At 51.8% G+C, this 25,758-nt stretch overlaps 1 protein-coding gene across 1 annotated transcript in view; it reads right to left on the bottom strand.

Annotated features, from left to right (window-relative positions):
- The window catches only part of GNAI3 (G protein subunit alpha i3), a 30,615-nt gene extending 6,000 nt beyond the window's left edge, over positions 1 to 24,615 (bottom strand). The window contains exons 1-5 of the mRNA XM_030965782.1: positions 24,357 to 24,615; positions 10,343 to 10,385; positions 10,102 to 10,243; positions 8,298 to 8,455; positions 412 to 540 (exon numbers count right to left, since the gene is read on the bottom strand). Of these exons, the coding sequence (XP_030821642.1) occupies positions 412 to 540; positions 8,298 to 8,455; positions 10,102 to 10,243; positions 10,343 to 10,385; positions 24,357 to 24,474 (590 nt within the window). The 5' untranslated portion in view covers positions 24,475 to 24,615. The remainder of the gene's footprint in view (positions 1 to 411; positions 541 to 8,297; positions 8,456 to 10,101; positions 10,244 to 10,342; positions 10,386 to 24,356) is intronic.
- Between the last annotated feature and the right edge of the window lie 1,143 nt (positions 24,616 to 25,758).

Raw genomic sequence — 25,758 nt, 5'->3', positions numbered from 1 at the left:
CACAGCCTGGCAGGGACTGGATCAGCAGAGGGGACAGGGAAGTCCCAGCCCCTGCAGTGCCAGGCACAGGCTGGCAATTCCCAGAGGAACACATGGAGCACACCATGCATCCCAGAGCCTGGCTACGGACACAGCTCAGTTCCTCTGCTCTGAGGAAAGGGTTAAACTCAAACTCAAACTCCAGTCAGTGTCCTTTTAGTATTATTGTTGGGATTGGGTCCTGGAAACGAGCAGTCAGTACCTGTGTCTGCGATTCCAACATAAAAGCAGCTGAAAAGAACAGAAGGCAAATCAAAGTCAAACTGGTCTCTCCAGTGAGGAGAGGATAACGGAGGGAAGGAGGACAGTTAAACCAGGAGCAAGTGTGGGGTGTGCCCCCAGTGCAGGGCACGGCCACAGCCCTTCACTCACTTGAAATAAAGGTCCTTGAAGGTGAAGTGAGTCTCCACAATTCCTGTAGTTTTCACTCTGGTCCGCAGCACATCCTGCTGAGTGGGAATGTAGGTCGGCTGGGATATTCTATCCAAGTCATTTAGGTAACTAAACCAGAAGAGACAACACAAGAGGCTTTTTTTAGTCGGCTGCCTCACCATGAATCTTTTATAAACTGCAGAACAAAGCGCAGAATTTATTTATCTCCCTCACACAGCACAGCCCTTGAAGCAAACAACCCCCTGGGGCTGTCTTGAGGGATGTTTTGGGGGTTTGGGGATTTTAACCCCTCCCTGGATGACCTTGGAGGTAGTGCTGGTGGAGCTGAGCTGGCTGGGGAGGGTAGGGAGGGAATGCAGAGCTGTGCCAGGGCTGGATCTCCCAGGGCAATCCACAGTCAAGGTCTCTCGCTTCAAAGCACAAGGCAATAAATCCAAGGGTTTGCTGTTAAAGGGCAGGGATGCAAGGGAGCTGGGAGGGAGGGAGGGATGAAACCCCTTAAAAACCATCCCAAACCAGGCAGATCCAGTCACCCCTTCCCCAACAAGCTGACTCTGAGGATACAGCTCTGGAAGAAGCCACATCCTTGCAGAAATTTTCCCATCAAGCCCTCAACTAATTCCAGCCCCAAGCACATTCCTTTTGGAGTTCAGCTCTCAGACACACCAGCACGAGGTACAGATGATTCCCAGCAGGATCAGAAATCCCACTCCAGCCAGCAACTGGAGCTTGTCTTCCCTGCTGCTCTCACAAAGCTGAGATGGATCCCACAGCTCTGCAGGGATGGCACAGGCTGTGTTCTTTCTTGGGAGCAGGTTTAATCACCCCAGCCCTGTCACTGGGAGGGCTCAGGGGCTCTGATGGGTGCAATAAACCCTCCCAAATCACACATTATTATCACAGATCCCTTGTCAGCCAGGAATTGATTCTTCCCATGTGCCTGGAAGCTGTGCTAGGAACCCCAGCAACAAATCCCTCCTCCAACAGCTCCAGCATTGCCCTGGCCAGGACTTGCAGAGCCCTGCCCTGTTTCCAAACCCCAGATCCCAGTGATCTGCCAGGACCTGCCCAGTGCCACGGGGCTTTTCCCACAGAGAGTGCATTCAGCCCAGGAAGAGCCAGTCCTCTCATCCCTCTCTCAGCTCCAGAGTGATGGCAGGTTTGTGAGCTGCTGTGTGACCAGGGCTGGGCCTGGCTCTAGTTTCAGATTAGCACAACATGATTTGGAAGGTGTTTACCTTCCTCAGCTTCTACCAAGTAATATTTCTGCTGAGGCAGTAACATGCCCAGATTTTTTTTCTCCTCTCTCCCTCCTACCAGTGTAAGTTTAGCTGAGACACTGTATCAAAAGCCAGTGGGAATGCTAAGAACTGACCCAGCAGCTCCTCAAAGCCTGCCTTTGATACAGGTCATACCTCTGATATGATATAAATCATGGAATTGTTTTGAAAAGTCCCTTGAGATAGAGCTCCCCTCTTATCCCAGCAATGCCAAGCCCAAGCTGAAGCTGTAAAGCACCTGCTCCCAACAGCCACTTGGAACAATGGGCACTGAAAGTGGAATCATTCCTAATTAAGGCTTTGGGAGCAGCCAGGGAGGGGGGAATGGAGCTGGCAAACAAACTCAATCAGAGAATAAAGCATATCAGAGTCAGTGGTGCTGCCTGAAACAATAAACTGTGCCAGACTAATTCCAGGGAGACCTAAAGGGCAAATCCCATGGAAATATAAGCAGTTGGAAAACCCAGCAAAGGGGATTTCTGGGAAACCCTGGAAGTCCTGCCAAGTGTGGGCAGAGGAAGCAGCTGTGCCCTCCCAAAAATCCAGCCTGTGGAGCCCAGCTTGTACCACTCGTATTTCAGATGAAGTGGAACTTGAAAAGGATACCCCAAAAAGCTGGAAAAGCAGAATCTCTTTGTTCCCAGCGGCTCCTGGTCCCAGTGCCACAGGCAGAGACACCCCTCACAAACACTCTGAGAGCAAACACTGACCTTGCTGTGTCTCCCCTCATCCCATGCACTTCCAATCCTTCCCCACGCCTCCTTCACCTCCATCAGGCTGAGGCTGCATCCCTCCTTCCCCACCTGGGATCCCTGCGTGTACAGAGCCAGCTATCCTTATCCCTCAACACCACAAACTTCCAAAAAGCCAACTTGGGTTTTGGCTTTTGGGTTTGTTTTCCTTCTTTTTTCATGCTTAAAATGAGGCCCTAAGTACAAAAAAAGTGCTGATCAAGCCTACAGTGTCACTTGTTTGTCCTGCTGACTCTCCAAGCATTCCTGGGACATCCTGTGCCAGGCTGTGTGCAGTGATCACTGAATCCCAGAATGGTTTGGGTGGGAAGATGTGGGAAATGGTTTATAGAAAATTCTTAAAGCCTGACAGAAGGCTCACATAGTATGTATCTGTAAGTAAATTTTGAGGTAAGAAATGTTAACTTAGAAATGCCATGGAACAAGTTAAATATTGTTGAGAGAGAAATTGAACTAGAAATAAGTTTCAAAGGATGGTTTTGTAAATAAGATCAGATATTTTAGAGAAATAAAACTATAAAAGATACATTGTCATAGGACTTACAAGGGGTAATTTTAAATGATTGGTTTTAAGGTATTTACAGTATGGTGTGGCTAAAGCTGATAAGCTAAGAAAAGTTTATCATGTATTGTAATTAGGAAATAGTTCTTTTCTGATGATAATAGTGTGAATTATAACATCTGTATTGTCTCACCCTTCTCATGAGACTGAAAATGGAATAGAAGTTTTTGAAACACCTCTCAGTTACCCCATCTCTGGGTCAGAAAAGGGGTTAATCTGACAGGAAGAGACCTTAAAGCCCATCTCATGCCATGGCAGGGACACCTTCCACTGTCCCAGGGTCCTCCAAACCCTGTCCAGCCTGGCCTTGGATGTTCCCAGGGATGGGGCAGCCCCAGGGGCTCTGGGCACCCTGTGCCAGGGCCTGCCCACCCTCCCAGGAAACAATTCCTTCCCAATATCCCATCTATCCCTGCCCTCTGGCAGTGGGAATCCATCCCCTTGTCCTTGGCCCTTGTCCAAAGCCCCTCCCAGCTCCAGGTACTTGAAGGAGCTCTCAGGTCTCCCTGGAGCCTTCTCTTCTCCAGGCTGTGCATCCCCAGCTCTGATCACACTGCACTGGGAGTGCCAGTCTGATCAGGAACCATCCCAGTCCTGTCTCATCCCACACCCAGACAGCTCCAGGCAGCACAGAGGGCAGGACAGGGATGCTGGCAAATGAACAAGAGAGATAACAGAGCTCCCCTCCTCATCCTGCTCACAGCAACCTTGCAGTGGGGATTTTCCTGACCATTCACTCCTTTCAGTGCTGTGGATTTCAAAGCCACAAATGGCTCTGAAAGTCCTTAAGGGGATGGGGAGGAAGAGGAGGATGGGAGAAAGAGGGGAGGGGAAAAAGGGGGTGGAAGAGAAGAGGAGGGAAAAAAGAGGGAGAGGAAAGGAGCAGAAGGAAGAACCTCACTTAGAAATAATTTAGGTTTTATCCAGCACCATGTCAGGGAATTTAGGCCAGAACTGGCATTTGGGAACACAAGGAGATGTGCAGGACTAGAGGAAGGTTGATCAGGACTGTGCTAATTGCCCATGAGACTGCAGATAATTAGCTACAGCTTCCACAGGCTGGGATCTGCCTGAAATCCAGGAAAAGTGTGAAAACTAGGAACAAAACACTTTAAAGCATTATGTGCTTGGTGAAAAAGCACATAATTATATTGAAAATAATAATGAAAATGATCTTGAAAATGTGGAGAGATGTGAAATAGAAATATCCTTCACATTCACCATGCTGCACCCCAAACAGGGGTTTAGAGGGGATATTGGGAAGGAATTCCTGTCTGTGAGTGTAGTGAAGCTCTGGAATGGAATGCCCAGAGCAGCTGTGGCTGTCCCCTCACTGGAAGTGTCCAAAGCAGGTTGGACAGGGTTTGGAGCAGCCTGGGATAGTGGAAGGTATCCCTGCCATAGGGGTGGAACAAGATGAGCTTTAAGGTCCCTTAATTCTGGGATTCCATGGTTCTGGGGCCAGGCTGAGAGAGCTGGGAATGTTCAGCCTGGAGAAGAGAAGGCTCCAGGCATGGAGACCTCAGAGCCACCTCCAGAGCCTAAAGGAGCTGCTGGAGAGCTGGAGAGGGACTTTGGACAAGAGCAGGGACAGAGAGGACACAGGGAATGGCTCCCACTGCCAGAGGGCAGGGATGGATGGGACATTGGGAAGGAATTGTTCCCTGTGAGGGTGGGCAGGCCCTGGCACAGGGTGCCCAGAGCAGCTGTGGCTGTCCCTGGATCCCTGGCAGTGCCCAAGGCCAGGCTGGACAGGGCTTGGAGCAGCCTAGGAAGGTGTGGAAGGTGCCCCTGCCCATGGAATCAGACAGGATTTAAGTTCCCTTCCCCAAGTGTGCACAGAGGTCCCCATGCTTCTCCACAGTCCTGGCTGGAGGCAGGAGCTGGGAGCCACAGATTCATTGCTCACATCAGAGGGAAAGACAAATAGGAAGTTGCAAAAGGCAAGTTAAAAAAAAATAAATGTTTGCAACATGCCACAAAACCCAGGGTAGCTGCAGGGGGCTTTAGCAGAATGTGCTGGGAAAAGCACTGAGCATTTCCACATCAACAGCTTGGACCAGGAGCTACTCAAGTGTTCTTAAAAAAAAAAAAAAAAAAGAAGAAAACATGGCAAACATCATGATTCCAGGAGAGATTACTTGGATTAGTGTTATCCTCCACCCATACCATCTCCAGCCTGCCAGGGCAGTGCTCTGACAGGCACGAGCTCTGCCTGCACAAGGGAGAAGTGCCCATGATGCAGGAAACAGCAGGAAGGGGAGTTTTTGGAACAATTCTGTGCTGAAATGCTTGGCTCTCTGCCACAGCAGCCTTGCTCTTGATGCCACCTGATTTTCACAAGCAGTTACTTGTCTGCTCCTCTCTTCCTCCATTCCATGTGTCTCAGGCCCAGAATCTGCTGAGGAGCCAGAACTGGTCTGGAATCCCAGCACAAAACTGGATTTCAGCTGGAAAACCAGCAAATGGGGCACAGATTTAACAGCAGCTCACACTGTGCTGTTTGTAGGAGGTAGTGAAAGGAACAGGGAAGTGAAATTCCCAAGCGAAGTGAGACAAAGCCTCACCAAAGCCTGGGTGTCATCCCACCACAAAAAGGGGTGCAGCACATCCATCCTTGGTGGTTGGGCACTTGAACAGCTCCCCAGGGAATGGCCACAGCCCCAAGGCTGGCAGAGCTCAGTGAGTGTTTGCACAATGCTCTCATCCATGGAAAAACATCCCCCCAAACTCAGGGGGGGATTTTGGGGTGTCCTGTGCAAGGTCAGGAGTTGGACTTGATGATCCTTGTGGGTCCCTTCCAGCTTAGGATATTCCATGATCTAAGCATGGACAAGGGAATTAACCAGGGAACAGCAGAGATAAGGCAGGTCAGGAGCATTATGTGTGGAGGGAGAGGAAAATCCTGGGAATTCTGCAAGTCCTGTGGAAGAACCAGCCCTTCAGTGGGGTGAATTTCCATGAAGAAATCAACCACTGCTGGTGTTTCCCAACTGTGGAGCTGCCAAGCTGCAGATACATCAGAACACCAAGTTGGTTTGGTGCAATTTCCTGTGGTTTTGGGACAGGAAGCTGAATTTTCTGGGGCACTTCTCAGGAAATGCCTGGGTGCCTCATCCTGGGTGTAAAATCCCCATCCCAGGCTGTGCCAGCTCCTCACAGCAGCCAGCCCTGGACCTGGACATGGGTGGGTGGCAAATACCCAGGAACAGGAAGAACCCTCCAAAATCCCACCTCTGGAGGGCAGCTGGGCCAAGCAGGTACCTACAAAAGCAGGGTAACACCCTCTTTTCCCAATCTGCTCCATTTCTCCAGCTGCCTTCATCTTCCTCCTCTTCCAAAGCCATCCAGACACACACCAAGGTTGCTCCTTCAGCTCCATTCCTGCTCTCTGCCCAAGTCCTTAAGCTTTCCTCCTCTTCTTCCATCTTTCCATTCAATCATTCCTTCCTTTCCCCTCCTCATCAATCTCTTTCCTCCCTTGGAACCTGATTTGCCTCCTTTTCTGCTGCAAAGGCATGCACAAATCCAAGAAAACTCCCATCAGCCCTTCCCTTGATCCAAACCCCTGCAAGGTGCTGCAAATTAAGAAGGGTTCTGCCTTATTTTCAAGCTCAAATATGCTCTGAACAGAAAAGCCCTGCAGGCAGTGAGCTGTGGTACAGCTAAAGCTTCTCCACAAAGCTCTTCCCAACTAATTTTTCCAAGGGTTTTTTTTTCCAAGCTTAAATTAAAACTCATTTTTTTCCAAGCTTAAACTCAGATGAGTTTTCAGCTGGAAATGCTGAAAATCACCTTTCAGAGTGTCAAATATTTGTTGCAGAGAGATCAAGAATGTGAGTTTAAAAAAAACAGGAAAAAACCAACAACTGTTTGGCTCATCAAAGGAACAGTTTCCCCTTCCTGCACCAACCTGCCCTTGGAAAAAGATGAGGCATTTCATCAAAAATTCCATTAGCAGCCTGTTTATCTACTTGGAACCTTCCAGTTGTTCAGCAGCTGTGCTGATTTTAGGACCAGGACAAGAAGATTTTAGAATCAGAACAGTTTAGAGGCAGTGTTGCCCATGAGGTGCCAGGCACAGGGACAGGAGGAAAGGGAAAGCTGTAAGGAGAAAACTGAGAATATTGACCTGCCAGGTGAGGGGATCCCATTTTGGAAATAGCTGAATGTCAGGAAAGTGGCAGGTTTAAAATTTAAGAGTGTTGCTCTCCTTTGCAGGGACAATGGAGGTGACACAGCCAAGCACCTGCCACTTCAACAGAATCCCAGAATCACTGAGCTGGGAAAAGACCTCCAGGATCCAACCCCAGAGCAGAACTGAGCACTGAGTGCCATGTCCAGCTGGTCCATGAACACCTCCAGGGATGGGAACTTCACCACCTTGCCTGGCAGCCCCTGCCAAGGCCTGGCCACGAAGAAATTCTTCCTGATGTCCAACCTGAACCTTCCCTGGCACATCTTGAGGCTGTTTCCCCTCATCCTGTCCCTGTTCCCTGGGAGCAGAGCTTCACCCCCCTGGCTGTCCCCTCCTTTCAGAAGTTGTGCAGAGCCACAAGGTTCCCCCTGAGCCTCCTTTTCTCCAGGCTGAGCCCCTTTCCCAGCTCCCTGAGCCTCTCCTGGTGCTCCAGACCCTTCCCCAGCTCTGTTCCCTTCCCTGGACACACTCCAGCCCCTCAATGTCCTTATTGTCATCAGAAACCCAAAACTGAGCCCAGGATTGGAGGTGAGGCCTCAGCAGTGCCAAGAGCAGAGGGACAATCACTGCCCTGGGCCTGCTGCACACACTGTGCCTAACCCAAGCCAGGTGCCAAAGTTTCTTCCATCAAACCAGCAAATTCAAAAATCACATTTTTCAAAATCAGATTAAATCCCTCGCTGTGAGGGTGAGGAGACCCTGGCACAGGCTGCCCAGAGGAGCTGTGGCTCAGCCCTGGAAGTGTTTAGGGTCAGATCAGATGGGGCCTGGAGCAGCCTGGGACAGTGGAAGGTGTCCAGGCCCATGGCAGGGGGTGGAAGGAGACCTCAAAGGTCCCTTCCAACCCAAACTGCTCCAGGATTAAATTCACCAAGGCACAAAACAAGCAATCTGGGGTTTTCCCTAATGTTCCACAGAGAGAAGACAAACAGCACTCCATCCCCAGTGTCACCCAGTCAGACCAGTGCAGACAGGACCTTCCCACCCAGTCCCACCCCACTCCAGCCACATTGGCCCCTCCTGGACCACTGTGGGAGCTGGGAGGAGCCCAGGAGCTGGTGCTGGTTCCTTACTAGGATGCAGAATCGTTCAGCTGGTATTCCCTGGATCTGCTGAAGCAGGCCTGCACTCCAGGGTCTCTCCAGAGGCGTTTGATGACTCCAGCCAGCTCTGCTGTCATCATCCCCTCCTCGGCGCTGCCAGCCAGCACGAACAGCTGCCGGGCATCGTCCTGCACGACAGGAACACAGCTTGGGACATGCACCCACACATTCCCCACCAACAGCAACACCTCTGCATTAATTAATCACTGCTCTCATTAATCACAGCCCAGTCCATCCAGCTTTCTCCCAAAAGTCATGGAGTTTTTACCTCGTGCAGCCAGAGAGGGAATTTTTGGGGAGGAAGCTCCAGGCTGGGGGGGTGAGATGCCCTGATCAGGGATGGTCACAGCACTTCCATCCCCACCACAACCATGGGATTTCAGTCATTTGGTGCCATGTTTCAAGAAAAGGTGGGAATGCTGATGTGCCACTAGAGACCAATGAACTGACCTAGAGGTTTTACTTGGAAAACCTCTGTTGGTGTGGCACAGCACCAGGAAAAGGGAAAAAGTGAGTTCTGAGAGGGACCAAAGCTTTGAGGATTTGCCTTTTGCTGCTAGAGCTGTTGGAAGTGAGGGAGACTGATTCCTTAATAAAACATTTAATCAGGAGATGGGATGGACTGATTGGGATCTGAGCATGAAAAATCCCCCTCAGAAGCGAGAGCAGGATCATGCTCTTGTCCAGGTTATCCAGTGGATTAGGACAGGGAACCCCACACTGCCCTACAGCCCCCTCTGTTTTTATTCCTACCCTGATCAGACCTGTCAGGTCCTTCTGGGACCTGTGAGAGACCTTCCACTACCCCAGCATTCTCCTCCTGACACCAGCTCCTCTCCCCTGGGCCCCAAACCCTGCATGTGCCAAGCTCAGGGTGCTGATCCCAAATCCACCTTATCAGATGTTAACAGCCAAATGCAGAGGGACCCCAGTTCTGCATCTCTGGAAGTCACCCTATGATCCAATGCATTTGTCTTTTCCTGGGAAAGCATGGCAAGGTTTTTGTCCTCTGGGATGGTGAAAATTCATGGCATTCAGCTCTTGTGAAGCCACCTCAGCATGGGCAGGTAACTGAGAAAGGACCTGGATTCAGCATCTTCCCTGTTCCAGCTCCAAGATCCCAACTCAGCTCCAACAAGCACCAAGAAAGGTGGAAGAGAACTCCAGGAAGATTTGAAGCAGCAGCTGAACGACAGCCTGGGTGAACATGTGAGTGAAGATGTGCCCTTTGGCCAGGACTTGGAATCATAAATCCAAAATAAATACCATAAATTCAAACTATCTGGGGCTGGATCAACTGCAGCACGAGGCAGAACAGTCACAGTGCAGCCCTGTGCTGACATAATTCCTTTCTCCTGCACATTTCCAGGAATCCCTAGTTCCCCTTCTGTCCCTTTCCCATCACAACCATCAAGGCTTCCTGACTTCCAGCTCAAAGTGCCGGACATAAATGCAAGAAACAGGCCAGGGAATGAGCAGAGCTAGAGGGCAGGGGGAAAGCAGGGCCTCAAACCTCCCAAAGGTTCAAACTCAAAATTCCCAAAAATTCAAATAATTTAGAGAAAGATTTGGGGATTTTTTTTTTTTGAGCATTCAAATTACTAAAGGTTCTTACCCAGAACCTCAGTAAAATATTGATGTTTTGTACTGACAATACACTGAAGTTATGACAGATTTTTTGCTACTTTATCTTGTGAAAAACATATTCTGGCCCGGACTGAAATTCCAGTATTCATTAACAAGTTCAGGCTAAGGAAATAAATGCAATACTCACCGCTCTGGCAACTTCCCCAAAGTCTATCTTTAGCCTCCCCATGGCTCTGATGATGGCGATGATGGATTGGATGGTGTTGCTGTACACAACCACTTTATACTGTTTGCATTCCTCCTCTGAGTAGCCATCCTCATGGATAATCCTGGAAGGAAACCAGCTTATTATTCCCAAACCAAACCAGAAGGGTACCACATATTTTTTATCCCACAAAAACAAAAGGTTGCAGCCTGCACTCACTTACTTCATCTGCTTCACAATGGTGCTTTTCCCAGACTCTCCAGCACCTGAAAAGCACAAAAACCATCCAGTTAACCACATGAAACTGAAAGGAAAAGCAGGATGTGCTTTTTCCAGTTCCCACACAGAAGCTGATGGGGTCTAGAGTAGAATATTCCTTGTGCATTGCTGCTGGTAGTAGAGTTCCACTGAACCGTCCTGGCACATCCTTCCCGGATTTTATTTACAGATGCCAACAGTCACCATGAGTTCATTGGCTAAAAAACCCTGGAATTTCTCAATTTCCAGAGATCAGCAAGGGCAGCCAACTGGGAGGCAGGTCTGAAGAGCTGGGATGAGGATTTATCCAACAGAGCAGCTCCCATCTCTCACTCCAGGCCAAGACAGCCAAAGTGCATCAGCACCACCAGATGCTGAGCTGGGCAGGAAAGGCCTTGAGCAACCAGGTGGGAAGTGACCCCTGGCATGGGGTGAAATCTCAGAGCTGCAGGCACATCTGCATCCCAACAGCCTTCCTTCAAGGAATGTCAAGAATACCTGGCTAAAAAACATCTGCAGGGCTGGGGGGCCAATTATCCCTGGGGGTGGGTCAGTTATCCCTAGACAGGGGTCAGTTATCCCTGGAGTGGGTCAGTTATCCCTGAGGGAGGTTAGTTAACCCTAAGGGTGGGTCAGTTAACCCTAAGGGTGGGTCAGTTATCCCTTGAAGAAGGGGCAGTTATCCTGAGGAGGTAAACTACCCCTTAAAACAAGGTCAGTTATTCCTGACTGCAAAATCCAGCAAGTTCCTGGATTTTCCTTTTTTTTTTGCCCCAGAGTACTTCCAAACCAAGTCCCTCTTGCATGGCTCAGGGCAGTGGACACCAGGGATTGCAAACCATCAGTTCTCCTGGTTTGTGGAGCTTAGCCCCACACGCCTGTCCCAGCCAGAAGTGTGCCAAAGGCAGGCACAGCGCTCCTGAAGTCAGCAGAACTCCAGGATTTCACCTCGTGTGGCAGCAGCTCAGCTCAGCTGGCTATGCCACTGCCTGAGGGCTCCTTGGCCTCCAGACTCCCCCAGCTGCAGAGCTGGGCTGGCTGTAGGCAAGGAATGATGCTGGACCTGCTTGGATTTGGACACATGACTCAGGTGAGCCTGGATGGAATAAATCACCCATAGAATTCCAGGATGCTTTGGGTTGGAAGGGTCCTTAAATCCCATCCTATTCCACCCCCACTACAGGCAGGGACACCTTCAGTGTCCCAGTTTGCTCCAAGCCTTGTCCAGCCTGGCCTTGGATGCATCCAGAGATGGGGCAGCCACAGCTGCTCTGGGCAAACTGGGCCAGGGCCTCCCACCCCCACAGGGAACAATTCCTTCCCAATATCCCATCCAGCCCTGCCCCTTGTCAGTGGGAAGCCATTCCCTGTGTCCTCTCACTCCAGACCTTTGTCCAAAGTTCCTCTCCAGCTCTCCTGAAGCCCCTTTAGATCTCAGGTCTCCCTGGATCCTTCCCTTCTCCAGGGTGAACATTCCCAGCCCTCTCAGAGCAGCTCAGTGTTTGTGGTCAGGTGTGAAAACATTAACACTCTGTGGACTCAGCACTTCCACCCTGGGAGGAAAACAAATCCTTATTTTTATTTCCCATGCCCACCCTCCACATTGCCAGGATCCAAGTGCTGGGATTTCAAATCTCTGGTGTCCCCAAAGAGCCCCAAATCCAGACTGAGAAAGGACTTTTGACATGACCTGTCTGCTTTTGCCTTCTCAGCATCATTTACTGCTGCTTCCTCCTTAGATTATCCCAAAATAATCTCCTGCCACAGCCAAGCTGTTCTACCTGTCACCAACCCCATAAGATCCAACCCTGCCAATACAGCACTAATTCCAACCAGATTCCTGTAACCCCTTCCCTTCCCCTCTACACCCCAAACACTGCCTGGTAGAGCAGGAATTCCCCTCTCCAAGGTTACTCACACTTTACCTCAGAGGGGAAAGTAGGAACCCACATCCTCTGACTGTCTCCTCACCAACACACTGCCCCAGACTGGCTCCTCAGCCATGGCCAAGCACTGAGCTGTTATTCCTAAAGAAGTTTTTCCTGTTGTTCCAGGTTCTCTCTCTCAGGCAAGAGCCACCCAGACAAGGCACCTCATTAACACTCACTGAGAAACATCTCCCCTCCAGCTGCAGCTCTGCAATGGAAGGCTGGAGCTCCTGCTGGGATGGCCCAGGAGATGGGCAGAGACAGGGGAAAAAAGGGATTAACACTGCCCATGTCTAGGCTGACACAGAGGAACAGCTTCCTGCTGACCAAAGGAGGGTTAGATGGGATATTGGGAAGAAATTTCTAGAGGATGGTGAGACCCTGGCACAGCTTTCCCAGAGAAGTTGTGGCTTCCTCATCCCTGGAAGCAACCAGGTTCTTTGGAAGGTGTCTCTGCCCATGGCAGGGGGTGAGATGAGCTTGAAGGTCCCTTCCCACCCAAACAATCCTGGATTCCATGATTCTGGAGCCAGGCTGGGAGAGCTGCTGGTGTCCTGGAGGAGGCTCTGGGGAGACCTCAGAGCCCCTTCCAGTGCCTAAAGAGGATCCAGGAGAGCTGGAGAGGAGCTTTGGACAGGGACCTGGAAAGACAGGATGAGGGGAGATGGCTTCCCACTGCCAGAGGACAGGGTTAGAGGGGATATTGGGGAGGATTTCTTCCCTGTGATGGTGGCAAGCCCCTGGCACAGGGTGCCCACAGCAGCTGTGGCTGCCCCTGGATCCCTGGGAGTGTCCAAGGCCAGGCTGGACAGGGCTTGGAGCACCCTGGGCTGGTAGAAGGTGTCCCTGCCATGGCAGGAGGGTGGAATGCAATGCCTGGAAGGTTCTTTCACTCCACTCCAGCCAATCATTCCCATTTTACTCTTCCTTTCTGGATCTAATTTCAACATCTCTAGGTCTCACTCCTAGGTCCTTTGATGCTTCTCTGAACACTTGCAGATGTTCACACCAGACAAGCTCCTATTCCCCTCTTCCCAACCCACTGCAAAGGGTTTGCCTGAAGGGATCCATGTTGGACCAACTCAGGAGCTTTTATCCTGCACCCTTCATTCCCACTCCTGGGGACTTCCATGTGCTGTTTATACCCAGTGTGGCTGAATCCTTCAGTAGGGGAATAACGCATGGGAATGTGAATGTTACTAAAACACTGCTGCAGCCTACAGCAGACTGATGCTCCACACTAGAAATTCACATCAAGAGTGGACAGAGTTACACTGGAATTCTTACAGATTCCTCAGGCAAAGCCTTCAACTCTGGGACCTTAGGCAGGGACTAGATGGGGAGCCAGGAAGACCTCAAAGATCAGGAGATGTGAGAGTGGATTCAAACCCATGGAAATCAGGGTGCTCATGGGACATTTCTGCCTGTCTAAGGAGAAGCAAACCTTTCTCCTCTGCTCCCATGAGCACAGCCAGGCAGGGATCACATTCTGCCACAAGAAATCAGGGCTGAGCTCAGCGTGAATGTTGTAACCCCATGGAAAAACTGCTTCAGAAGCCTTAACTTCCCTTTTCCCAAAACAGCAGTGAGGAACCTCTTCATCCCACCCTGGACACAAAGAGCAGCTCATCTGTTACAGGGACTGTCCCACTCCATGGACACACTGGGCCAGAATTCCACAATGTCCTTGTCCCCAGTGCATCCTTCCACAAGTGTTCAACCATTCCCTCTGGAAACCAGATGGATCCAGGAGGCATCACAGCTTCTGAAAACCCCCACACCTCACCCAGCAACACACCAGACCATGCCTGGGACATTCCAATGACATCCCAGTAACATCCCACAAGTTCTTAGGGAAAAGCTCAGCATCTAAGTGCAGAATTCCACCTCCAAGGGTGGCAATCCCTGTACCCGTTCCTACAGCCAGATCCCACAGCCAGATCCCTTCTCCCTCCTGAGCAGGAGCAAACTGGAGCAGCTTTCCAGCTGTATCAGTGCTGGCCCTGGGAAAGCAAAGGATACACAGGGAGGAAATTATCATCCAATCATTTCCCCCAAGAAAGCCAGAGGATTTCCTGGAGCAGCAGATGGCAAACAACTTGGCATGGCCATGTGCTGGAGATTACAAGGAAAAGAGCAACAAAACACAGCTTAGACCAGGGATTCCAAGGGAGGAATTCCACACAACTCTAGATTTTTGCTTTAAAATTCTCCAAGGAGGTAGGTCAGACTCTACATCTTCCAGGCACAAGCATCCAGTTTCCTGCTCCAGAAGGTCCTAGAAGTCCTGTTTTCAGTGGTATTTTTCCCTGAAGTTGTATGAAAACTGCATTAAACTGTACTTCAGGAAAGGAATTCCACACACATAATTAAGGGGAAAAGCCCTGGAACATCTGCAAGTTTCTGAAGAGAAACCAGGTCACTGCTGAAACAAATCCTTCCAGGGAGGGAACAGGGATGCACCGGAAAATCCATTAAAGTACAAATGAGGAAGATAAAACTGCAGGGCCTGACACAGGCATGAGGCTTGGACCTCCAGCAACAGCCAGCTCAGAAACTCTGCAGGGATTTGGCAGGAACTCCACTAGCCCACTCCTGAAGTGCTGCAGCCCTTGGTGAGCTCCCAAATCCAGGGGTATTTCTCAGTAAACAGCTCAGGAATAACCCCAGGAGTTCACCTGAAGCTCCAGGGGTCAGTTACAGACCTGGGAATGTGACAGGACCCTCCACATGAGGAGCAGGCTGGAAGCAATGCTGGATCATCTGGCTGTGGTTACAGTTCCCAAATCCCAAACAGAACCAGCTCCCCTCAGACAGACCAAACAACAGCTCAACCAAGCTGGGAGGAGTCCAAGTCCAAAAATATCCCCTGGCTTGAGAGCCACTGGAAGTGTGGAGCAGGAGCTGCTCAGATCACCCTAAATCCCAAAGGGTATCTCTCCCTGATAAACACATTTTCTTTATTTAACACTCACCCCATCCCACAAGGAACATGGACACCTCCCCTTACCTACCAAGACCGTCCTTAGCTTTCCACAGCACTGTATTCCTGGATTGTATTCCATGAGGAATATCTCCCCAGCAGCCTCCAGCATCCCATGGACCTGTGCAGCCACAGCTGGGGAAAGCTGAAGTATCAAATCCTCATCCTCTTCCCCACTTCCCTCCTTCCAACCTCATTGTGTGGAATGCAGATTCCAACATCCTGACGTTCCTAGTGCTGCCATCCCTGATAACACAGATCCCATATTCCCTTCTTGAGGTTTTTTATTTCAGTGGACACTTAGAAAACTCTTGGAAACCACAGAATCACATGCAGCAAGAGAACTGCACTGGGAATCAGGAGAAAGGGAAAAACACCAGAGAAAGGAGCAGTAGTGCTGTACCACCAGGCTTGAAAAAAACAGCTATTGTTGGAAAAGTCAACAGGAACCAGGAGAGATTAGGCTGACACTCCTAGTTCCACAAGAATGATGGGAAAAACAATATATTCAAATAAAACAGGGCACAAGGGCTGTACACAGCCTCACTGCAGAGGGAACAGCAGCCAATGGCACAGGGTAAACCACTGGAGGCTGTCACTGCCTCCAGAGGAGAAAAAAGTGAAGGCTTGGGTAAGGAATGGCATATTGAAAACAGGAGCAACACTAACCCTGGGATCACACCAGTGAAATTCCAAGCACTGCTGGGCCTGCTGGAGCACATGGGCTGAAGCTGATGAGGCTTTTCCCACCAAAAGGTACCTGGGACATGCACAGGAAGAGCAGCAGCCCTGAAGGAAGATTCAGAACCATAGAAGGAATACTGGAATGGTTTGGGTGGGAAAGGACCTTAAATCCCACCCCATTCCACCCCCTGCCATGGGCAGGGACACCTTCACTACCCCAGGTTGCTCCAAGCCCTGTCCAGCCTGGCCTTGGACACTCCCAGGGATCCAGGGGCAGCCACAGCTGCTCTGGGCACCCTGTGCCAGGGCCCCTCCACCCTCACACAGGGAACAATTCCTGCCCAAAACCCCATCCAGCCCTGCCCTCTGGCAGTGGGAGCCATTCCCCCTTGTCCTGTCCCTCCATCCCTTGTCCAAAGTCCCTCTCCAGATGTCCTGGAGCCCCTTTGGGCACAGTAAGGGGATCTAAGATCTCCCTGGAGCCTTCTCTTCTCTAGGCTGAACATTCCCACCTCTCCCAGCCTCTCTCCAGAACAGAGGGGTTTTCCTTTTTGCCTTGAAATTATGTGAGCCTCAACCCTGTTTTAACTAAACAATTACTTTAAAGCTTACAAACATCCTGTGACCACTCAGAAGGCTGAAATATCTCCAGGAATTCTGCACCATTCCTGGGAAACATCAGGCTGGAGGAACCTGTCCCTGTCTCCTACACCCAGACCTGAGTGACCACTGAGTCACCAGGAACCTCCAGCAGACCCAGATACCTTCAAGATCAGAGAAACAACAGCTCCCTGCAGCTTCCCCAGCAGGATTCCTACAGCAGATCCCACAAGGATGGACACTTGGAAGCAGCAGCCACTGCTGGGACAACATCTGGAGACCAACACACCACCACAGAAATTCCTAAAGGAGTTGGTGAAATAGCCACAAACCAGCAGCAAACACCCTCTGCTGCACCCCTGAAAGTGCTTCAGGCCAGGCTGGATGGGGCTTGGAGCAACCTGGGCTAGTGAAAGGTGCCTCTGCCCATGGCAGGGGATGGAATGGGACAAGTTTTAAAATCCCTTCCAGCCCAAATCATCCTGGGATCCTACAAGCACAGAGCTCAGATTTGAGTTTGTTTTCCCAGCTCTTTGATCTCCCCCAGGAGTGTTTTGAAGGAATTATGGCTGCTGTTGAGCAGCATGGCTGGAGACCCCCATGGAGAGAGGCCTTGTGTGGCTCTTGGCTGAACATCAAACCACCACCTCCAGCCTCCTGGGCACCCACAGCTCCTCATCCACACACAGGATTACAGAATCATGGAATGCTTTGGGTTGGGAGGGGCTGTAAAGCTCTTCCCATTCCACCCCTGCCATGGGACACCTTCCACTATCCCAGGTTGCTCTGAGCCCTGTCCAACCTGGCCTTGGGCACTGCCAGGGGTGGAGACCTCAGAGCCCCTTCCCGAGCCTAAAGGGGTTCCAGGAGAGCTGGAGAGGGACTTTGGATAAGGGATGGAGGGACAGGACAAGGGGGAATGGCTTCCCACTGCCAGAGGGCTGGGATGGATGAGATATTGGGAAGGAATTGTTCCCTGGGAGGGTGGGCAGGGCCTGGCACAGGGTGCCCAGAGCAGCTGGGGCTGTTCCATCCCTGGGAGTGTCCAAGGCCAGGCTGAACAGGGCTTGGAGCAGCCTGGGACAGTGGAAGTGTCCCTGCCCATGGAATGAGATGAGTCTTAATGTCCATTCCAACTCAATCCATTTCAGGATTTCCTGATAAATGGACGTGCTTGGAGATATGGGATAAAAAGGCCAAGTCTGGTGTCTTTGGATCCAAGTCTGGATGGTGACAGCAGAGACACAGCCAAGCAAGGCTTGTAAAACAGAAGCTGGGTAATAAAACAACAGATAACTTGGAAAGAGGGGGAACAGTGACAAGACCTGGGCTTGAAAAAGATATTTCTTCGTTTTCCTGATTATCAAGAGTCACCTTGTGCTGGGCCTGTTTTTAAAAGTCAAACACCCTCTGAATTTCCTGCAGGAACAACAATCCTGAGCTGTTCCAAACATGCAGCTGGGCTCTCCCTGCCCTGCAGCTCCTGCTGAGGGATAAGCTCATTCCCCAAACACCAGGAACTCGCAGGGATGGAGACCCCAAAGCACCGAGCTCCAGGAGGCCAACCCTGTGTCCCAGCACTCGGTGTTTGTTTCTAAAGCTGACCCAGGCAGCACCACCCCAGTAACCAGAGAAGGTTAAAGGATGCACTGAAGTGACCAAACACCAACTGGGAAAACATGAAACAAGAGCCAGGCATCGGATCCCCAGGAACAAAGGAGACAGCACAGGGATCACCACAAAGAGCGTGCTGGAAAAATAATCAGCATCTGTCCCTCACTGCAGCTCCAAACCCCATCTAAGGCATGAATTCCATTTTTCCATCCCACTTCTGCAAGGAACAAGTGCTGCATCCCAGGAGGTGCAGGCACAGCTCTGCTCACTCCAAACTTCCAGAAGATTAGATCCATGATCTAATTAAAAAATTCCTCTTTACAGCTCCCTCTGCTCTTCTGAGAAAAGTTATTTCAATGCTCTGCCTCAGAATTTAATGAAACTTGAATCATATCCAGAGGGCTCTTGGAGCATAGATGGAATCACAATTCCTCAACCAAGCAGTCTGCTGGAAATTGTCCATCCCCAAATCCCAGTGCTGGGCATGGACACTCACCCTGGTGTCCTGACAAGAGTACATAATGTACACACAACACAGAGGGCAGAAGAATTCCCATCCCACAGCTGGAAAATGGCACTGTGCAGAAAAGAGGGCATCTGACTGTGGTGGAATAAATTCTCTTTTCCAGGAGATTAAATAAATCATGGCTGATTCCTGAAAAACTCCAGGGCTTCAGGCACTCTGGAGAAAAGGAGCATTTTGCCTGCCCTGCCTCTGGTTTTGGTGGGAAAAGGGCAGAACAGAAAATCCAGGGGAAGGTACACAGAGACCCAATGGAAAGGTGGGAGAACATGGGTGGAAGCTGCAGCTCCCACACCTGAGGACAGGGAAATTCCAGGCTCCAGTGCAGCTGTGCAAAGATCTCCATGGAGCTCAAAGCCCAGAGAAGAGCTGCATCTTCAAAGAGATCTGACCTGCTGTCACATTAATTATAATCATGGAATTGTTGAGGTTGGAAAAGCCCCCTGAGATCATGTCCCACAGCACTGCCATGTCCACCCCTAATCCATGTCCCAGGTGCCACATCCACACGTTTTTTGAGCATTTCCAGGCATGGAGACTCCACCACTGCCCTGGGCAGCCCCTGCCAGGGCTGAACAACCTTTGTCATGCAGAAATTTCCCCTGATATCCAACCTAAACCTTCCCTGGTGCAATCTGGCCTGAGGCAGGTCCTTGTGAACCTTGTGAGGAGAATCCTCCCATGGCCATGAGTCACCAGGAACATCCAGCAGACCCAGATACCTTCCAGATCAGAGAAACAACAGCTCCCTGCAGCTTCCCAGCAGGATTCCTACAGCAGATCCCACAAGGAAGGACACTTGGAGCAGCAGCCACTGCTGGGACAACATCTGGAGACCAACACCCCATCGCAGAGCTTCATATCACCATTCCAAGTCATCCAGCAGCTCCAGAGCTCAGGAGCAGCCAGGTCTGACCTGTTGTCACATTAATTATAATCATGGAATTGTTGAGGTTGGAAAAGTCCTCTGAGATCAAGTCCAACTGTATCCCAGCACTGCCATGTCCACCCCTAATCCATGTCCCAGGTGCCACATCCACACGTTTTTTGAGCATTTCCAGGCATGGAGACTCCACCACTGCCCTGGGCAGCCCCTGCCAGGGCTGAACAACCTTTGTCATGCAGAAATTTCCCCTGATATCCAACCTAAACCTTCCCTGGTGCAATCTGGCCTGAGGCAGGTCCTTGTGAACAGAATGTGTGAGGAGAATCCTCCCATGGCCATGAGTCACCAGGAACATCCAGATACCTTCAAGATCAGAGAAACAGCAGCTCCCTGCAGCTTCCCCAGCAGGATTCCTACAGCAGATCCCACAAGTAAATATTGTTCCATGCTGGAATGCCACCAGCAGCTCTGCTGGCATTGGCACTGGCACGGCTGGAGTGATGGCAACAGTGGAGTCACTCTCTGGAACAGCAGCTGAAGCTCTGGGGAGGCTGGGAGCAAGCTGGGAATGGCCCAGGAGCCCTCAGTGCCATTTTTCTCCTCCCTTTTGCCCCCAGGAAAAGGCTCCTGAGCAGGCACACACAGGGTTCTGCTGGGGGGGAACCTGGCAGATTTTTCCAGCCAAATGGAGGAGGGTGCTGGAGCAGCAGCCACTGCTAGGACAACATCTGGAGACCAACACCCCACCACAGTTTCCATTCCAAGGGCATCCAGCAGCTCCAGAGCTGAGGAGCAGCCAGGTCTGACCCTCAGATGGATCCTCTGGAATAGGGATCCAAGGCACAGCTGCTGTGCTCTGAGAAAAGCCAGTTCAATTAACAACATCATTAACAGGAGCACCAGCTCTGCCTGGGTTTGCATCCCCAGAAAACACTTTCCTACCTTAAACCAAAACAGAAGTGAAACAGTGCTGAGGAAGCCTTGGGGAATTCAGGAAAGAAAAAAAAGGTTGGAAAAATCAGTGTCAGGAAAAAGCTGAGGGCTCCTGGAGTAGTGAAGGAGGGTGAATTATGCAAATTAAGGTTATTTTAAAACAAACTTATGCTTTTAATTGTTTTTGCATTAATTAGCAGCACCACTTCAACGTAATTACACAGCATATCCAAACTCAGGGAAGCTGTCCAGGCTGGATAAAGGGTGTTTTGGGCAAAAACAGTCCAACATTGGTGCATCCGCAGAGCCAGAGCCACAAAACCACCATTTACACAGGGATTTGGGAATAGGACAGCTCTGGAATCCAGCCTCACCCCTCAGGGTCACACAGACCCCTGAACAACATGCCAGACCTTGACAAAGGCACTGCAAGCAGAGTGAAGGATCTGGGTTAGCTCCTAGCCCAGCAGGAAGAGCTCCAGCACCATTCAGCTGGAAAAATCTGCCAGGTTCCCCCCCAGCAGAACCCTGTGTGTGCCTGCTCAGGAGCCTTTTCCCGGGGGCAAATGGGAGGAGAAAAATGGCACTGAGGGCTCCTGGGCCATTCCCAGCTTGCTCCCAGCCTCCCCAGAGCTTCAGCTGCTGTTCCAGAGAGTGACTCCACTGTTGCCATCACTCCAACCGTGCCAGTGCCAATGCCAGCAGAGCTGCTGGTGGCATTCCAGCATGGAACAATATTTACATCCTACAGGGTTGTAACAACCAGGGTCAGTCATTATTCAATGCTCAGGTTTCATTTGTTTTATAAAATATACCCAGAACTTAGAATTGCTCAACAAATTGCAGAGTTGTGAAAGGGAAACACAACAGAGGGACTTGAAATCCCTGAGGAGAAGCTCCAGGGTTAATTTTATCCCAGCAATCCTTCAGTTATCCTGGTACTGGGGCCACTTCCTGCAGCATCTGAGCCCTCTCCCAGGTGGAAGGTGCTGAAAAGTCAAGCCAAAGCTCCCACAAGAAGGGAACACAACTGGAATTCTCTCTCCTTCCTCCCCTGCTCAAGAGAAGATAAGGGTTATGGAGGAGAGAGAGGGAAACACATCCAAACCCTGATTTGGGGATTTCTGACTTCCTGTCCTCTCCCAAATCTGATTTTTGGGGTATTTGACTTCTTTTCCTCTTCTCAGATATTCAACTTCTGGCTGGATTTTTACTTCCCTTTTCTCCCCAAATCTCTCAATTTTCAGTGTCTTTACCTTCCTCTCTCTTTTCTCTTCCTAAACCTCCTGATGTCAGGTGTATTTTACTTCATCTCCTCCCCACATATCTCCTGATTTTCATGTGTATTTAATTCCTCTTCCAAATCTCCTGATTTGGGCTGTATTTCACTTCTCCTCTCCCAAATTTCACTGCATTTGCATTTTCTCCCTCTCCTCTTCCAACCCTCCAGATTCTGGGTCCATCCCCAGCCTCCTCACACCCCAGCTGGGAAGGATCCAGCTCCCTCTGCACAGGCACAGCCCTTTCCCTGCTCATCACAACTCTGCAGATCTCAAACTGGGACAGCTCTTTTCATGGAGCTGGGAAGGATGTGTGGACTCCAAACTTCAGGAAAAATCCATTAGTTTTTTACCAACCCTCTCTGAGAGGGGCAGAAACCACTCAGGGAATGACAAGAGACCCTGCAGATCCTGACAGTTTTATGTGGGATAAAAAAACCCTTCCTCAAACCATGGAAAAATCCTCATGGACTTTTCCATCTGCTTCTAGTGCCTCAGTGAAAGGATGGTCCCACTGCAGATAATTTCTTCTGGGAATCAAGAAGGATGTGTGGGGGGAGATTCCAGCATTTCCTGGCATTCCCAGGAATTACCACACTCAGCTTTAAAACCAGGAAATACCTGAGAGAGATTTGCAAGTGACAACCAGGTGCAAACCTGACCTGGGATCAGGTACATCGAGAGGGAGGTCCAGATCAACGTTCCAATTACTCCTAAAAAGCTCCTCACCTGCACACACACCAGGAAGTGCAGGAATTTCCTGCCATCCAAAGCCAACAGTGACCCAAAATCAGCTGCTGCTCTGAGTTCTAAAGCATCACCTGGTTTTTAACACATTCCAGCTGATGACTGTATGATTTTGGGATACTCCCCCCATTCCATGTTTGCTGATAAGACCAATCTCAGCCTCCAAGCCTTGGGTGTTTTAGAAAAAATCTCATACAAAAATATGAGGAAAGAATTGTTCCTTTCCAGGGAATGTGCAAGTGTTGCTTGTTAACACCAAAACAAACACCTGGAGAACAAAGGATTCTCCTGACACACAGCCAAGAGCTTTTCCATGGACACAGCAAGTACAAAGCTGAGAGCAGCTCCTGCAGGGAGTGAAGAAAAAGGGCTAAATGGGAAAGAAAAAGGATTCCTGGAGCAGGATGGTTCCTTCACACATCCTGCTCTAACAGGACCCACTCAGTGCTGCTGTTCAGATCCTCACAGACTCCATCTGTCTCCTCCGAGACAGAAAAATCAGGATAACCAAAAATATATACCCAGACCTTGAAAAGAGAAATCAGCATGAGCAGACGGTTCATCAGCCCCAAGTGGTGCTCATGAAATTGTGAGGACTTGAACAGAACTCCAGAGTCCTACACTGGTTTGGGTTAGAAGCTCATCCCAGTCCATCCCCTGCCACGTGCAGGGACACCTTCCACTATCCCAGGGTGCCCCAAGCCCTGTCCAGCCTGGCCTGGGACACTTCCAGGGATCCAGGGGCAGCCACAGCTGCTCTGGGCACCCTGTGCCAGGGCCTGCCCCCCCTCACAAGGAGGAATTTCTCCCCAGTATCCAATTTCTCCCCAGCATCTCATCTCAATCTGCTCCCCAGCCTTCAGGGAGGGCTGCTTGTGCCTCCTCTGAGCTCCCATCATCACTTCCAAGAACTCCAAAACACAAACCAAACACAGCAAAACTCTGCTGAAGGGGAAATCGCTTTTACTGCTTTATCCCCTCTCCCTGACCGGGAATTAAATTCCAGCCCCAGCATTCCCTCCCTTCCCTGCTCGGACCCAGGGATGAGCCGTGCCTCTGCCAGGCCTGGCCCAGTCCCACCCGGGAGGGAGCAGGGAATTCCATGAGACAAGGAGGGGACATTCCATGGGGACACGGAGGGGACATTCCACCGGGAAAAGCCCATGGGCCGGGTCCCAGAACAGCCCAGAACAGCCTCGCCCCCACTAGGATGGGATGAGCCGTGCCCTCTCCCTCGGAAGGGGTCCAGGGCACCCTCGGGACCCTCCTCAGCGCCCCGGGATCCCTCGAGATCCCTCGGGATCCACCTCAGCCCATCCAGAGATCCCTCGGGATCCACCTCAGCTCCCCTAGGGATTCCTCAGGAATCACTTCAGCTCCCCTGGGGATCCATATCTCAGCCCATCCAGGGATCCCTCGGGAATCACTTCAGCTCCCCCGGGATCCACCTCAGCCCTGCCAAGGATTCCTCGAGATCCACCTCAGCTCCCCCGGGGATCCCTCGGGACCCTCCTCAGCCCCCAAAGGGATCTCTCGGGAACCACCTCAGCCCATCCAGGGATCCCCCAGGAATCCACCTCAGCCCATCCAGGGATCCCCCAGGAATCCATCCAGGGATCCCCCAGGAATCCACCTCAGCCCATCCAGGGATCCCTCGGGACCCTCCTCAGCCCCCACAGGGATCCCCCCACTTCTCCATTCCCAAACTCCTTCCTGAGGGCGGAGGCCCCACCTTTACTCCCCCAGAATCCCCCCGGAGCCCGGCAGGCCGCGTTCCGCTCTCCCCCCGGCCCCTCCTCACCGAGCAGCAGCAGCTTCACCTCCTTGGCCGCCTTCTCGCCGTCTTCCCGCAGGTTGCGGTCGATCATTTTACTCCTCTCCACCGCCGCCTTATCCTCGGCGCTCAGCGTGCACCCCATGGCGGCGGCGGGGGCGGCCGGGCGGCCGAGGGCGGGTGGAAGAGAACCGGGACCGGGATGGGGCCGGGACCGGGATCGGGATCGGGATCGGGGCCGCAGCTGCCTCGGCCCGGGCGGCTCCTGAGGCGGCGCCGGATTTCCGGTCCTGCCCGCAGGGCACGCCGGGAAATGAAGTCCCGCGGGCTGACAGTGCGAGTACTTCCGCCTCGGTAGAGCGGGGCATCATGGGAGGAGGAGACATCACTTTCCGCCACGTTAGAGCGGAGTATGGATGGGGGGGGGGTAAAGAGCTTTACTTCCGCCTCGATAGAGCGAGACATGATGGGAAATACCCTACTTCCGGTCTCTTTTTGGAGGGCATGATGGGAGTTGTAGTCCTCGCGGGGGTCGGTGGGGTCCATGGCGGCCCCAGCCCTCCAGCCCGCCCTCATGAGGGGGCCCCAGGCTCCGCACCCCCAGAGGGCCGTGCCTCGGGGAACCGGAGCTGGTCTCCGGGGCTGAGGAGGGGTCTCAGGGCCATGGGGGGATGGAGGGGACCCCCTCCGCAGGCAGCCCCCATCCCCGCCCTTCCCTGGCTGTAGAGGGACCACCCCTCCTGAGGAGGCCTCAAACAAGAGCCCCCCACTCCCATCCCTGGCCCATCACTGGGCCTGTGCCCCCAGCTGCTGCCCCCGGCCGCAGTGGTGCCACGGGACCCCTGATCCCCGCAGTGGCGGCCATGCTGACCCCCCAGAGCATCAACCCAACCAGGGTGGTGGGACCTGCCCTCACCTGCGATGGCAGCAATGGGGACCCCCCCCCACCCCGATGAGCGCGGTGGGACCCGCAGTCCCCCACAGTAAGGACCCCACACACATCAGCAAGAGCCGTAGGACCCCCAATCCCCTGCTGTGGTGACAGAGAGCCCCCCAAACCTCAACGAGTGCTGTGGGACCTCCTATCACCCCACAGTAGTGAGAATCACTCCCACTCCAGCAAGTGCCAGCACGCCCCAACTCTCCATGGCTGCCGCGAGGAGCCCCCACCCCACCACCCCAGTGAGTCTTGGGGGTCCCCAAATTCCCTGTGGCTGCAGTGAGGATGCCCACCCTCCATGGCAGCGTGGGTACCCCCAGCCCAGTGAGCATTTTGGGATCTACAACCCTCCATGGCAGCGTGGGTACCCCCAGCCCAGTGAGCATTTTGGGACCTCCAGCCCCCCATGGCTGTGACGAAGCCCCCCCCAACAAGTCACTGTGACCATGTCTCCCCTCAGAGGCACGTTTACCCCAAACCCCCCAAACG

The sequence above is a fragment of the Camarhynchus parvulus genome, chromosome 26 (genome assembly GCF_901933205.1).
Source record: "Camarhynchus parvulus chromosome 26, STF_HiC, whole genome shotgun sequence".
Lineage (NCBI taxonomy): Eukaryota > Metazoa > Chordata > Aves > Passeriformes > Thraupidae > Camarhynchus > Camarhynchus parvulus.
The sequence above is the reverse complement of the archived record's forward strand: the minus strand, read 5'-3'. Positions and strand labels throughout refer to the sequence as shown.